A 16,545-nucleotide genomic window follows, 5' to 3' on the forward strand; every position below is an offset into this window, starting at 1 on the left:
TTTTTTGCAACTTGTCACAGCTTTTTCTGCGGCTTCTTTGCCACCGAATGTGTATGGTTTTTTTTTAGAAACTATAGAGACAGAGCACAACACGTCATAATCTGAAAGCCACGCCCCCAAAGGGGAAACGAGGCCCGCTTTCCCCTCACACTTTCCCCCTCTGTTTCCAGCCTGTTGAGTTTTCCCTAAGTCCAAATGCTGAAAAGTTGCTGTGTGGTGGGCTGCACGGCCAATAAAAACCCAGAGCTCAGCTTTTATCAGCTGCTGAGCAGAAAAATGGAACCTTGTAGAAGACAAAAGTGGATACAGGCAATAAAACGTGAGGCTTCAACAGGGCAGAAACTGTGGGATCCTGATACTCGGTATGTCTATGTGATTCAAGCAGTCCATTCCAGCAGTCCACTCTACCACTTCTAACAATCTACCAGCATGTAGAGGCATGTCTCAAAACAACAACATGTGCCGGTAGTAGGAGCAGGCTGACGGCTGAGCATGCCCAAATGCTCATCTTCTTAACAAAGAATCTCCACATCATGTTTTTTCCAAGACGAGCAAGGTAAGGAGAAGGGACACTGAGGTAGACCGGCAACATTAAGCTTATCAATGTACCGTTGCCTCTCTGGTAGGCACAGCGTGCTAAAATAATCCTTTGCCATCTTATTATTAGTTCATTTTTAGCTAGCTATAGCTAATAATTTTAGCTAGCTAGCAATTCAGTCGTGGAGACTTGAAGGCGCGGCTGCGGAGCCATAATGACAGCGAACGAGTGAAGAAGCGGAGAGGGCCTCGTTTCCCCTTTGGGGGCGTGGCTTTCAGATTATGATGCGCTGCGCTCTGTCTCTATAGCTGCTTATTGAGTGACTTTTGTGCAACCAACATGTGTTTGGAAAAGTGTTTTTATAGCGTTCTGTCATTGTTTTTCCAGCTGCTTTTATGCCGTTGAACGTGGGTGTTTTTTAGCAACCTGTTGCTGCTTTTCGATTGGCTCTTTTGCTGTTGATTGCGGGTGTTTTTTAGCGACCCATCGCCACTTTTCCAGAAGCTTTTGTACCATTAAACATGTTTTTTTTAAATAGCAACCTGTTGCCACTTTTCAAACTTTTCTGCCGCATTTGTGCCACTGAACTTAGGTGTTTTTTTTAGCAACCTGTTGCCGCTTTTCGATTGGCCTTTGTTTTGCTGTACATTTTCCACCATTGAATGTAGGTGTATTTTAGCAACCCATTGTGGCCTTTCCAACGGCTTTTGTGCTGTTGAATGCTGAGTTTTTTCTACAGACCAATTGTTGCTTTGCCAGTGTTTTTGTGCCATTAAACATGTTTTTGAGCTGCTTTTGAGCTTTGAACGTGGGTGTTTTTTAGCAACTCATTGCTGCTTTGGAAGAGACTTTGGGCTGTTGAATTTCCAACCTGTCAATTTCCAATTTTCCAGAACCTTTCGTACCATTAAACATGTTTTCTTTATAGCAAACTGGCGCCACTTGTTGAACGTCTTTCGTGCCACCAAAGTGTTTTTTTTAGCAACCTGTCATTACTTTTCCAGCAGCATTTGTGCCACTGAACTTTGGTGGGTTTTTTTAGCAACCTAATGCTGCTTTTTGGTTGGCTTTTGTGCTGCTGTACATGTTTTGTTTTTACCAGCAGCTTGCCATTGAAACTGGGTGTTGTTCAATGACCCATCACCACTTCTCCAGCAGCTTTTGTGCTTTCAGCGTGGGTGTTTTTTAGCAACTCATTGCTGCTTTTTAAGAGACTCAAGGCTGTTGAATGAGGGTGTCTTTATACTAACTGCTTGCCTTGTCTTCCAGTGGCCTTTGTGCCACCAAATTGTTGTTATTAGCGACCTGTGGTTACTTTTCCAGCGGCCTTTGTGGCGCTGAACATTGATCTTCATCATCTTTCGAATTACTTTTGTGCTGCAGAGCATGTCTATTTTTTCCAGCAGCTTGCCATTGAAACTGGGTGTTGTTCAATGACTCATCATCACTTCTCCAGCAGCTTTGATGCCACCAATGTGAGGCGTTTTTTTAACGACCTGTCAAAACTTTCCCAGCAGCTTTGGTGCTTTTAAATGTGGCTGTTTTTTTGTGACCCGCTTTTCCAGTGACTGTTGTGCAACCTAACATAAGTATCTTAAGCCAAAGCATGATCTTTTCTGAACCATAACCCAGTGGTATTTATCTGCTGCATAATAACAAACAAATGTTACGTATCCATGGTTCACAGAAACTGACAATGCCAACATTTTTCTGGTTGAGACAACCTTCTGGTTTGTTGCCAGCTATTGTTAGTTTCTTATTGAGGTGGATCATTTGTCAACATGTATTACTGCCTTTCAATCATATAACAGACACACACACACACACACACACACACACACACACACACAGAGTAAGAACGAGCCCAGAAGCGTGTTTGTGCTTGAGAACAGTACATCTGTTGTTGGACGCAGGTAAAGGCCAACACTTTGTGCTCGGTTACAGTCTTTCACACGGTCAATATTTACACAGAATGATACAAGAAACAACATTACAGCCATGTTACAAAGCAGTTTACATTCATGTTTGATAAAGGTCAAGCAGCATCTTTGTCCTCCCGCCAAAAACCTCGTCAGGATACACCAGAACATCATCAGCGAGGAACTGAATATCAGTTTCATTCTTTTCTTCAAATGATAGAAAACAGGCTGAAAATCACGGGGAGCATTTAAAGGTGAAGTTCATTAATGACGTCATCTTGTTTACGTTGGGCCCCTGAGCTAAACAGAGCAGAGACGCACTTTACCTCCGCTGGGGTTACCACCTGAAGGGAATATGGTTCATCTCCCGTCCTGGTTAGCTAGCTAATGAGTTAACTCACAACCTCTCTTGTTTGCTAACTGATTAGCGCGTTAGCGAGTGAGCTAGCCAATAAGTTATTTTATTTTTTTACAGCTTGGATGGGCATTAAAAAGTATTTTGAAAGTTGAAGGCATGGGCCTGCATACATTAAAACTTTGGGGAACAATTTAAGGCTAACGTTAGCTAACCAGTGTAGACCCGGTTAGTTAGCAGTTAACGGGTGTTGGGCTAACAAAAGCAGAATTAAGTAAAGCTGACATCACGACTATCCTTGCAGTGCATCGTGGGATAGCTTTGGGGATCCAGAGCAAACCAGATGACGTCAAACAGTCTGAAACTCAACCATCACTCAAAGTTTAACATTGTTCAAAAGTCGTCCGATCTTTGCTGTTATCAAACTAAAGCACATTATGGTTCACTGTTCAACTTATTCTGAAAATGTTGAGCCATTTGCCTGGAAAACGTCGACGTTTGAGGTGGAAGGTGTGAAAGTGTAAAATATGGACAACACTGTGGCTGCTCTGAAATAAAAACCCTCCAGTGGAAGAATGCGTTTGTGACTCTGTCGTACCAAAATAAAAAATACACTTCTCCTAATTCTTCTCTGTTCGTCCTCAGAGGAGGAAACCATGTCTAGCTTTTTGAGGCATGCACTCACAGAGGGGGAAAGAGAGCAGAGAGGAGACAGACAAGGAGCCGAAGTGATGACTGGTACAGTTCAGCAGGAGGGAACGGACGGATTGTGGGACTGCGGGTCAGGCGAGGCAGGATCACGAGACTTCAAGAGGACGAGGGACACAGACGCTACATCGAAATAAAAATGAAGGATTACGTCTGCCAACTGTTTGATCTCATTACAATACTGTGTGTGTGTGTGTGTGTGTGTGTGTGTGTGTGTGAGGCAGTTTAACAGTATTTAACTAACAGCCGCTGTAATGTTCGTTCACGTTGTGCTTGTGTTTGCAGGTCGTTACTCAGCCTTGTGTGTTTACACTGCATTAACATGTTGATTCAGCCGCTGTCAGAGGAAACTGAGCGCTGTAATTACAATTAGGCAATTAAAGTTTGAACAGAATGAAACGACCTTTGCTGATAACATTATGAACAATGAATTTAATTGAGAGCGTGTAAATGAAGACCTTTAAAACGATGATGATGATGAGCTGCAGGACGAGAGGCTCCCGTGCAGCAGTCAGCACTGTCCCACATTACATCTCTGACGGTCTCCTGCACTGTGCGTCGCCGCAGACCGGTTAATGACTTCGGCCCGTCAGGCAGCTCCTGCACCGGAGCATGATGGGAAAACTGGGGGTGAGAGATGGGCAGATAGTGCGGAGGGTGAGGTGGAAATAAGGAGGTGGAAATCGTGGCGTGACATTCAGCATTTTAATGTGAATAAATATTATTTGGGCACCGCTCTCTAATAACGGACAATTTCCACCACAGGAAGTGGACGACCCAAAACTTTGCCTCGTTTCTGACTCTGAGAAATGACTTGATTTTGAAACATCATTACCTGATGTCACTGGGAAATGTAAATAAACTAGTGGTGCATGTCCCAACACTGTATCTACACTTCATATGAACAGTTCCCTGCGGTGAGACCAGAGCTTTTGTTTGGTTGATTTTGAATTTCTCGTAGCTAGTTGGGATCATTTGGACCTGATACATGTAAAAACTGAACATTATCTTTGAACAATAAGTCATTTTTGAAATAACTGTCCTCATATGAGCACATTGGGTTTATTTTAATAGTCACAAGTGTGTAATAATGTTTAAAACTGTTTATTTTGATTGCAACATTTGTTCAGTCACTGTTTACATGACATTAGAGAAAATGAATTTATTGCGTTGGTGCGACTGACTCCTGCATGTATACAGTCAATCAGACCCAAACTGGCCGAGGCGCTCTGAGCATGCTCCACAGTTTCCGCCCCGGGCTTTGACCCGGAAGTCCAATAGCATTAAATGTGTAAGAGAAGAAGAAGCCGGTAACAACATGGAGAAATCTACATCCAGAGCCGTGACTTTTTGGACGGACCAAATGTACAGAGCTGTAAAGTTGTCCACCATGGTAGCAGTTAGCTGCTAGCTAACCGTAGCTAACTTGTTTGTCCATTGTTTGGTCTGTGACGTAATAGGTCAACAGGAAAAAGGTCCAATACTAACAAGCTGAAAGGGGGCATATCTCCACCTATCGTAGAGGAGTCGCACATACTTGGCTCAATAAATGGATTCCCCTCCCGTGCTTGTATACTGGGACAAGGACAGTAGGCCAGTTAGATGTCCTCGTCCAGCTGGGACTTTGACTGGAGACAGACACAGACAGAGTGTTTTGTAACGCCGGGTTCAGAGTACATGATTTCAGCCCGATTTTTCAATATCCGCAGCGATGTTAGCTATAGACTTCAAATCTAAGGATTTAACAGTCTCGGAGGACGACAGAGACATTAATAATGGCTGGACAGATTAATTTGTTTCATCGACACCAACCAGATGTTCGTAACCAGCCCACTGCTGACGAGCCACCTTGTCCTAAAACATGTTCATGACTTCTCATTTAGACCTATTAGTAATGTTGATAGGCTTTGCTAGACGCAATACTCTGTGTTACCTCCAAACTGAGACAGATTTTTTTTTTTTTTTTTAAATTTTTGTTCAAAAATGGCGCTTTAGATAGTAAAGGTTGCTGACCCCTGTTTTAGGCTAACTGGCAGTGTTAGTGTTTGTGACACATGCATACATTTGTGTGACAATGTGCAGGAAGGGTCTGGTTTACAAACACTGTACTCAACCATGAATGCTGTCAAAGCTCTCACTATGCTAATGCTAATGCTAATGCTAATGCTCTCTGCAGGGACAGGTCCGCTCTGCGTTGGAGGTTTCAGGTTTCTTTGCTGGTGTCATGTTGAGGTCAGTTCCCCCTGTCAATATGTGTCGGACAGTGACTGGCTTTCGTATACAGTGCTGTAGGGATGATGTTTTTCTGTAGGCCAACATGGATGTTACCATCACCAAGGTTTCCTCAACTAAAGGCCTCAAGGATACACTGGGTTATTGCTGATGATAAGCTCTGTGGCAAAGAGACGTTTTTGATGCTTACACATTTTGTTCAGCAGGATAATCTTCACAAATGAACAGACTATGAACACACTACAACATGGCTGCAAGAAGACTTTCGTGTTCGGCGTGATGACACTCTCTGGTCTCATTTAGCCAGCTGTCATTTCTGAAGACGTAAAGGCATAGAACAGAACGTGAAAGTTCAAACTCATTTCTGGTTCTTAGGACTCATTCCTGCTCCACTCTATTTGTGATGTATGTCATCCAGCTGCCTGGCGTATGTTTGAATCTTAGATTTTTGGGAAGTGCATAGATTAATCCACAAGACTGAAACTAACTTTCTCATCCACCTGCCAAACTCAAAAGATTCAAGTTGTTTTTCTGGTTGGTAAATGGAGACGATCCAGCAGACACCTCCATGTTTCAGCAGCATTCGGCTGGTGGCTGCTGCCGACACCTCTTTAGTGACAAACTGCACAGATATGAGTCAGTATAGTCAAGGGACATTTCAGGGAACATAAACAGTAGAGAAACACAGTTTTGAGTCGAGGGGAACTCAACGTTCCTGTAGTGGAAAAGGCCTTTAAGGCACCGTTTATAAAGGGTTTTATTTACTAATGTTTCATACATTATTAATGGGGACAGCTGTTGGGCTGCCAGGCTGTGGAATGTCCAGCTTGTTTGAGTAGACTTTAATTTGATTGGCAGCTACATGGACGTGACCACGAGAGGCTGAGGGTGGGAGGCGTTGGCATATTGGCAGCGCCTTGCATGGCGACTCGCTGCCATCAGTGTGTGACTGAGTGAATGAGAGGCAAAATTCATTGGATAAAACGTGACCTTTAGATTGGCAGAGCTTGTTTGACTTTCAGTCAGTGGAGTAATCTTTTAAGTCTCTGGGACTACATGAATGATAACTTATGCTAATATTGGCTTATAAGTGAATCCTTCTTTGCATCTCAAGGCCCTCTTTCTATATAATGAGCGAGTGAAGACTGCCTGAGAGGCTTTGCTCAGGGCTGAAGAGGCATTTCTGAAGTGATGTAATTATATGAGCTGACTTTTCATTGGAAGGTGGAGTGATGGTGGATGGCGTGAGACTTAGGCCAGCTTGTCCAGCAAGGACAGTGCTTTTACTGAGACACTGCCAAGTTTCTTGCCAGGATACTGCCTGAAAAACAGCTGTTTTCCACCAAGACATCACTGCATTTCCTGGAGGGGTAGGGCCACCAAACATGGCTGATTTTTAATGAGACATCACTGCTTTTACAGCAGGGCATTATGCCCCCAAACCAGGTATTTTAAGTCAAAACATAATCTTTCTTAAAGGGATAGTGCACCCAAAAATGAAAATTCAGCCATTATCTACTCACCCATATGTCGAGGGAGGCTCAGGTGAAGTTTTAGAGTCCTCACATCACTTGCAGAGATCCAAGGGGAGAGGAGGTAGCAACACAACTCCACCTAATGGAGGCTGACGGCGCCCCAGATTCAAACGTCCAAAAACACATCATTGAAACCACAAAATATCTCCATACTGCTCGTCCGTAGTGATCCAAGTGTCATTGTAGCCTGTAGCTCTGTCAGTCAGAGCTACAGGCTACAATGAGGCTAAAAACAGAGTTCAAATGAGGTTTTTCCAAACAGCTTTTTACGTCGGGGCTTCAGGACACTTGGATCACTACGGACGAGCAGTATGGAGATATTTTGTGGTTTCAATGATGTGTTTTTGGACGTTTGAATCTGGGGCGCCGTCAGCCTCCATTAGGTGGAGTTGTGTTGCTACCTCCTCTCCCCTTGGATCTCTGCAAGTGATGTGAGGACTCTAAAACTTCACCTGAGCCTCCCTCGCCATATGGGTGAGTAGATAATGGCTGAATTTACATTTTTGGGTGCACTATCCCTTTAAGCCTAAACCTGACCACACAGTGTTGTTAAAATGTAAAATGTAACACAAATTAAAATGCAGTTATAACTATATAATGACGACAGTTTTTCTGGAGACTGGGTTGGTCCCTGAAGTTCGATTTACTTCAGTGTGAATAATCATATTTTAACGATCTTCATATCTATTGTGTCGTGCTGATTAACCTCTGTAATGGAACTTTAATTGAAGCGTAACTCAAAATGAGCAGCCAAATGTGCAGACGCCCAAATTTAACGAATCCCTTCTCGTCTAAATCAGATGAATGTATCTGAAGTCACAGAGAGACACTCTGAAAAGTGATTTGGTTTCACCCTGCTGTGAACCCGACAGACAGGTGGGAGCATGTCACCTGTCGACAACAGAAAGAACTGTCAAGAACCAAATTAAGTTTTATCAAACATTCATGTGTTCACTTGTAAGTGAGGCTCTTGTCTCACTTCACACTAAATTGCTGCCTTTTTGTTTGAAGTTTCTTTTCTTTTTCCTCATTATCCCACATTTGACTTTGATCCTCTCGCTGCTTTGTCCCTCCCGCCCGCCTGTCACTCTTTGCTCTCTGTCCTTCATCTACAAAACTAAAAGTTGATGCATCAGTGTTTTGAGTGCTCTCTCCCTTCTTTCCCCCTCTTCCTCATAATGTCCACCTCTGCCTTTTCTGTGTCACACTCTTACATCCATCTCTCTTTGCAGGATAATCCACATTAAACACAGTTTCATTACATAACAATGTCTTGAGATTTCACAAAGCTTGCATCATGCATCCTCGTCCTCCCCTCGCACTTCAAAATCCGTGACTTTTTTTTTTTTTTGTTTGGCTTTTCTTTCACCTGACAAATTTGTTTTTGCACGGCCCCCGGAGGCCTCGGAGAGAACGTGAACAATCATATTCCTCATATCCGTCGCTGCAAAAGGAAGCCGCTGATGCTGCAGATATTTCACCGGTTCATTCCCCGCAGACCTGCTTACGCGTCCTGGTCCCACCCCCTGTAAGCCACTCTGGGTTTAACTGTACGAGCTAAATGCTTCACATGTGGAATGAAGATGGAGTAAAGCCCTATTTTGACGAGATTAAAGTCCAAGGTTGTTTTTTTTTACGTCACTGTCGAGGAAACAATCTTAAGTTTTCCATCAAACGTCTCGGAAAATTTTTGTCATCAGAAAATCAAAGCCACTCCAACACCACTTTGTCAGTGTCACAAATCCTTCATGCGAAGCTGAATGTCACTTGAACAAATCCTCTGTCGTGATGAGGTCACGTCCTCAGAGGGACGGTGCTTCGATTGGTCGAGGAGACCTTGAGTCATTCAGCAGTTTGTCTTCTCCTCTCCTGTCATTCTTCTTCCTCTAATCCCTGCTCGTCTCTGCCTCCTCGTCTATTTTGGGCTTCCAAAAACTCTTCAATCCCTCCGTCGCCTCCCTCTCACTCTGTTGTTTCTATTTTTTCTCACATCTTTATCTCCCCGCTGTCTCCGTCTCCGTGTGGAATCTCGTTTTCTTTTCTCGTCTATTGTCTTCTGGGGAACAAAAGATTTCCTGACTGTGATTTTTCTTTTCCTTGCCGCCTCTTCCTCCGTCATCTCTCCATCATTTTCCTGTCATCCCTCCTCCATCATCCTCTTCGTTTCCACCTCCCTCAGGCGCTCACACATCAGTGGCGTTCAGGTGGGTGGACACCACATCCTGAGTCTCCAGGACTATCTTCTTCGCCCTCCCTCCTCCTCCTCCTCCTCCTCCTCCTCCTACAGGGTGAATGCTGTCCAACCGGCCACTCCTCCCCCTCTCCCCTCCCCTGCGACACTTGAAGACGGCAAGGAAGGCTGCCCGGTAGTTGCGGTTCATCCAGCCATACAGCAGCGGGTTGGCGAAGGTGGAGCACATGGCGACCACGTGGAAGATGGTGTAGAGCAGGCGGAAGTCGCGCATGTCCAGCACCGTGCTGTCGATGTCCGTGGCCAGCTGGAAGGCGTGGAAGGGCAGCCAGCTGACAGCGAACACCACCACCATGGTCACCAGCATCTTGGTGGTTTTGCGGCGCCGGCGGTGGCGCTCAGAGCCGGCGCTGCTGCTGCCGCCGCTCTCTGCTGGGCTTACGTGGCCGCGCAGTTTGGACCAGATGCGGGCGTAGGCAAAGGAGATGATGGACAGCGGCAGGAAGTACTGCAGGATCAACATGGAGATGCTGTAGACGGTCCCGTCTGTGTTTTTACCGGGCCACTTCTCCGTGCACACCTGAAACACAACAGGACGAAAGTTTAGTTTGGTGTCGTGTGCATTAGCTGATTTATTAGGTCCTCTCAGCTCTACAGAACCTTTTAGCATCTTTCGGCTCTTTGTTTTGGTTTTCTACCTTACAAACAACTCCTCCAACTCACAGGACCATATATGTTGTTGAACTATGCTACACTGCCTCCATGATCTCCGGCAGCACTGCTCTGTTTCGGCCATATCCATACGAAAATAAGGAGGAAATGAATGCAGAGAACGGACAGAAGGCTCAGTCCATGTTCGTACATGTATCTATCATTAAGCATGGTTTAAGAAGCATAGATCAGGTGAGATCGCTCCGTAGGAGACAACGAACCGTCATAAAGGATGCATGGAAGTGTGTAACGCTGTGTACGTACAGAAGTAAGGGCAGTGGCGATTACAACGTTTGCATTGGACGTATCTTTCTGCAAATGTAAAGGGAGTATGAATGAGCCTTAATACGACCTTCAGGAGTGTTTCTTAAATTAGTGCCCTAGTGGTCAAGTCACGTAAGCACATAAAAGGATTTGAAAAACAAAAGGACAAATAACTAAAAATATAAAACCAATAATTCCAAGATGAGAGCACATAGAATATGATTATAAAAAAAGAAGATAAAAATGTTTAAAAAAAATTACAGAGATCATTTTGGGGGCTTCTTGCTCCCTCCCTACTTCTGACCCCTTAAAACTATACCAGCTGCACTTAAACCTGTGGACAGTGGTTTTATTTTGGCATTACTGGGCAAAATCCCATAATAACTTTTGAACATATTGGAATCCAAGTGGTCTAAGAGAAAACTAGACTTCTGCACCTCCTCTTGGCTCTGTTTTCAAACTTCCAAACTTTTCAAATGTGTTTTGAAATCAAATCTCGCCCATGACAGGAGACTTTGTCCAATAACAGGTCATTTCAGAGACAGGGCGTTCCTATTGGCTGTTCTGATTTGCCCTTCAGTGAAAACCTGATTCAGAGGTGGAGAATCCTGCAGAGGAAGTTGTTATTCTAGCCCTGACAGCAACTGCCTACAACTAGGGCCATAACGGTACGTGTATTTATGTCGAACCGTTCGGTACGCGACTTTCGGTTCGGCACGACCCTGTACCAAATTATTGGGCGCAGGATATTATTTTATTTTATTTTGTTTTATTTTAATTCCGTTTTTGCAAGCCGAACCATTTAAAATATCTAGTTCCCAGACGGACATAATTGAGTGACGGACTGAGTCCGACCGTAAATCTCCGCTTTCACTTTGTGCAGCGCATTCTCGCATTTTGACAACATGACAAGTGAGCCTGACGAACCTGAAGACCTACCCGCAAACCTTAAGTCTTCCGTTCGGGAACACTTTGGATTCAGGGTAAAATACGAAGATGGAAATAAACAAGTGGACAAGACAAAAGCAGTGTGCCGACACTGCAGAATAGCAGTCGGGTATGTACTTGGAAACACGTCTAACATGCTAACGCAACTAAAGCAACACCACCCGAGTTTGAACGTTAACCGGCACAACTAGAAAGAGCAATCTGGTGCAAACTACGATATCGTCGTCGTTTAAAAAGAGAGAGTGTTTCCCTTCCACCATCGCGCTAAAGAAATAACCAACGCCACTGGAGCTGAGTAAAATTGTTTAAGCTGCACTTTAGATATAAGCATGTTTTGTTTACTGCACTTTAACAAAGTGGGAAAGCTAAGTAAGTTCCTAGTAAAACTGAATCTGAGCAGGCTTTAAAGCTGCCCAGCACTATACTTTTTATTTTAACTGAGTAAAACTGTTTAAGCAGAAATTTATATTTTTCATTCAAAAAATGTGTTAAAAAAACAGCAGGATTTTATTTTTCACTTTTACATTTCTATTTTCATTCAAACAATGTGAAAAAGCAGGATTTTATATATATTTGTTTCATTCAAAAATTGTGTAAAAAAGAGTTAACTGCTGTGGAGTAAAAGATATTTAATAGTTGTCTATTTTTTTCATTACTGTACCGAAAAAAACGAACTGTGACTTGTATACCGAGGTACGTACCGAACCGAGATTTTTGTGTACCGTTACACCCCTACCTACAACCCAAAAAAATAGACTCTGACAATAAACGAAACACGTGTCAGAATCAGCAAAGTGTTTCAGAGATGGAGAGAAAATGTCGCCAACAGTTTAGCCTTCTGCTAACTGGAGCCAAACGTTAGCTAGAGCCTCAAATCATATTCTGTCCCCCACCTCACTCCTCGCCATTACAGACCACCTCGGGCAGCAGCTCTGGAGAACATGAATCCAGCTGGCACAAACCCCGGCTCCGCGGGACTGAACAGCCCTGACTCCCTGCCAGATCAGCAAACTTTCTGTTGCTGCCATTACACAGGTCAGACCACCAGCCCACTCTGACACCCAGCCCCGCAGGTTTTGCGCTGGTGGAATTTGAGCCGCTACAACCGCTGATCAAAGAGCTGCTGCCTGATCTCCTCCAGGAGTGTCAGTCCACAGCGGTGGGGAGCAAGGCGGGGAGACCGTAGGGTGGCTAGCAGCTAACTCTTGTCTCATTCATGGTCTGATAAACAGATAAAGAGAGAAAGCTCTACAATGAAATAAGATTAAATAAATCAGCGTAGGGGAATCACTGGGTTACAATATGAAGCACGTGCACGCGCCCGTGGTCGTCTGGTGGGAGGGGCTTCAGGTGGAGAGCTGAGAGCTGCAGGAGGAGGAGTATATTTTAAAATTCTGCCGTTTTTTCTCCTTGTCCAGATTTCTGCCTACCCCAGCTTTATGCTGCATGGAGATGGGAAATTAGAGCAGAATATGAGATAACGTGGCTAATGAAAAGTATGAGCATGTGTTGAGGCTGGAAATGAATGAAGGTCGAGTGAAACATGCAACAAATGAGGGAAATATGATGACAGTGTTGAACCTGGAATGAAAATGCTTCAAACAGGGAGGCAGGGAAAGAGTGGATTGAAGAGTGGAGGGAGTATGGAGATTATGGAGAGGAGTCTGCGAGGTGGAGTGAGTGATGAAAGGAGGGAGGGGATGATGGGACGGAAGGAGAGATGAAAGAGATGGAGATGGAAGAGAGAGGAGGGAAGGTGCGGCGGCGGGGAACGAGCGAGGAGATCAAAGACACGGATGAGGAGGGAAGTGAGTGGACTCATGTGTTACAGGTGTGTGTGTGTGTGTGTGTGTACCTGTGTACCTGTATGGTGTGTCCAGGTTCCAGGGTGAAGGAGCCGTACTCTCTGAAGATGGCCAGAGGGCTGGCGAGCACGGCGCTCAGCACCCAGGTCAAAGCGATCACCCCAAAACACACGTCCTTACGCATCCTGGTTTCTAGGTGGTACACGATACACCTGAAACACACACACACACACACACACACACATCACTTGTATCCATCTTTTTATGTATAAAACATCAGAGTGGCTGTTACAGATCAATAACAAAGAAGAGAACATGTTTACATAAAGTTCACCAGTCTACAATTTAACTTTTGTATTTTTCAACCTGGACTCTATTCCCAGATGTTTCTGTGTCTCAGTGTCTAAAGGGAACAACAGTTTCATAAACGTTAATGGGTGCAGTTACATGATGGCTTCTCATTCTGAATTAAAGTCTTTCCAGGTAGTTTACATGGGAAATATTCATTCTGAATGAGGGTTTACACAGAGATCAGTTTAATCGCCTTTATTCAGGTCTGCACAAGGTTTGGGGCAGGGAAGGTTTCTGATTGGATAGGGGGCGGGGCTGATGTTACGTGTTTACCGGAAGAAAACACTGTAGTCCTCGCTCTGGATAACAAGATGCTTGCCGACGCCGTTCTTAGTGCCTTTTTCAGGCTTGTTTTGCTTATATTCTTGAAGCAGCAGTACGACAACAACCTTGTTCTGCTAATGCTTCGTCTGTTGAGGAGGAGGAGGGAGGTAGAAGGTCGAAGAAGGGAGACAGAAGACCGTGCTGTGGAAAATGGAAACCGGTGAGTGCAACGAGTCCGACTGCTCTATCTCAGCCCGTTGCTATGTGCGCTATATACGTCATGGCGCCAGAAGGGCAAGGAAACGAGCATGTGCAGAAAGACCGGAATGAACTTAAAGAGGAATGAGTGTATACAAGTGTGAGAAATTCTTTCATTCAGAATTAGAAACGGAATATTCCAGCCCCTTACATCGGATTGAATTTTCAATCACATTGGCCATTTTCATTCTGAATTAAGTGTTTACAAGATCACTTTTAATAGGAATGAACTTTCATTCTGAATGAAAAGGGAATTAAACTGCCCATGTAAACACACTCATTGTCTTGGTTAAAAAACCCAACTGCTTTTCATAGCATCGTCATGACCGGACACAAAGCTATGTCCTGGAAAAACAGAAGCACTCTCCATTTCTGTCTCACAGGGCAACAACCCCTTATCGCGCAAATATGTCTTGGTAAAAAACAATTGCGTTTTGTGGGGAACAAAACAACGTCTCAGTATAAAAACGTTTTTTGTAGCAGTATCCGAGCAGGAAACAAAGTGATGTTTCTGTAGAAAACAACTGGTTTTCGTAGGACTATCCTGGCGGGGAAAATATTGAGAGCTAAAAAGCTGCAAGAAATGATGACTTGCCAAAGAACAGCTGGTTTTATTATCTGTTAGTCTTGAACAGTAGTGCGCAGCTTGGCAGGCATCTCCTGCACCTCCTCATGACACAGTCAGCTCATATCGTACATCATTTTAGAAATGTTGATGTGATACGTCTGATGTGCAAATGTGATGTTTCCGTGGGGTGGCATAGCTATAAAATCGTTCATTTTTGTGATTAAAGCACCAAATTTGGCAGATGTGTTGACAAATATATTTAGAGGGGGACCAATGTGTTGTGTTCCAGTATATTATTGCAAAAATAAACAATTTTTTAGCTCTGCTGCCCAATTTATTAGTTTGTTAGCAGAATTATACAAAAACTGTCTGACCGATTTACACAAAATTCGGTGGAGGGATGTAACATATGCCAACTTAGAATACATTAAATTTTGGTGTTGATCCAACTCAGGGGGCGTGTCCACGGGCTGCCCACACGTGGCCGCCCATTCACTTCCATTCAGTTTTTCGATGAGGATTACCTGAAAACTTTCCAACCAATTTTCACAAAACTTGGTGGAGGCATGTAGCATGGTCCAACTCAGGGCCGTAATATACATGGTGCAAACAATGCAAACGCGACCGCATCATGGCTGCCACGCGTGATCTGTGTTTGTTTGATGCGTCAAATGCACATCTCAACGCGAGGTACCGCGACGTGTGCTCGAGATGCAATATTCGTATAAACGCTAGAGGCGCTGGTGCGAATGCACACAGTGACCCGACCGGATGATCAGACCAGACCCTTCTTCTTCTTCTTCGATTTCCGGGTTATATTTCTGTTGTCTGCCCCAAGTGGTGACCACCAGTATTGTGCATTTTGGCTGCATAGTGCTGCGTACACAACGCGCCGTGTCTTTGCACAGACACGTCGCGTTGTGTACATGTTTGATCAAGCAGCAACTATATTACGGCCCTTAGAAGCCATTACATTTTGGAGTGGATCCAATTAACGGGACGGGTCCTTGGGCAGGTAGGGTTCAATTGCCTGCTCTGATGCCCCAATATCCAGATTTGTTCTAAATATATTTGTCAACACATCTGCCAAATTTGGTGCTTCTATCACAAAATTAAACGATTCTACAAAAATATTGAGCTGTTCCGCTCCACTAACATACTGTGCAAAGAGCTCAAATCCAAACACAGCTATTTCCACAAAACTCATACTTTGAATCAAACACCTCCTATGATATTTGTCAATGTAAAGCGCAAGCAAGTAAATGGTTTTGGATGAAGTCACTTGGATAATGCTGCACAGACTTTACAAAACGCTTTTGGTTATTTTTTAACCTTTTTGCCATTTTTTGTTCTGACTCTCAGCGTCTGTTTCAGTCGCTTATATTCAGGCACTCTGCTCCCCTCAACACCATTCCATATACACTACACACTATATACACTTGATACTGTTACTGTGAACTATTACTTTAATTTCCAACCGCTGGCACAGCAAATAATGTAAACTAAACAAACCCTGAAAAAACTTCTTCATTCTACTTTTCTCCATTACACAGGAGTGAAGCAAACTTTGATAATCACCTCCTCTGTCTTGGCCGCAGCTTATTCAGCACAACAACAGTGTTGACAAGCAGAAGAATAAGTGAACTCATTACACACTCTGGTTCTCGGGTTCTCGTCGTGGCCTCCAGGTAGCATTACAGTCGACTGTGAGACTCGGCCTCTGAGCTGTGAACGTCCTGGCAACACAATGTGCTCCAGCTTGGTTTACTAGAAACGAGCCAAGCGGGTCTCTGTGGTCTTCTGGCAGCCGAGCGTTTGTTGTTGTGCAGATTGCATCAAAAGCTGCTTTTAGCTGATGCAAAAACCTGAGAGGAAACTCAAACTCTAACCTCTTCAAA

At 44.1% G+C, this 16,545-nt stretch overlaps 1 protein-coding gene across 6 annotated transcripts in view; it reads right to left on the reverse strand.

The window, feature by feature from the left end:
* Positions 1 to 8,298: 8,298 nt before the first annotated feature.
* The window catches only part of npy2rl (neuropeptide Y receptor Y2, like), a 174,967-nt gene continuing 166,720 nt past the window's right edge, over positions 8,299 to 16,545 (reverse strand). For all 6 annotated transcript variants that reach the window (XM_078164179.1, XM_078164178.1, XM_033609785.2 and 3 more), the window contains 2 exons: positions 13,265 to 13,418; positions 8,299 to 10,058 (listed from right to left, as the gene is read on the reverse strand). In XM_078164179.1, coding sequence (XP_078020305.1) covers positions 9,471 to 10,058; positions 13,265 to 13,418 — 742 coding nt within the window. In that variant the 3' untranslated portion in view covers positions 8,299 to 9,470. The remainder of the gene's footprint in view (positions 10,059 to 13,264; positions 13,419 to 16,545) is intronic.

This window comes from Epinephelus lanceolatus, chromosome 22 (genome assembly GCF_041903045.1).
Source record: "Epinephelus lanceolatus isolate andai-2023 chromosome 22, ASM4190304v1, whole genome shotgun sequence".
NCBI classification, from domain to species: domain Eukaryota; kingdom Metazoa; phylum Chordata; class Actinopteri; order Perciformes; family Serranidae; genus Epinephelus; species Epinephelus lanceolatus.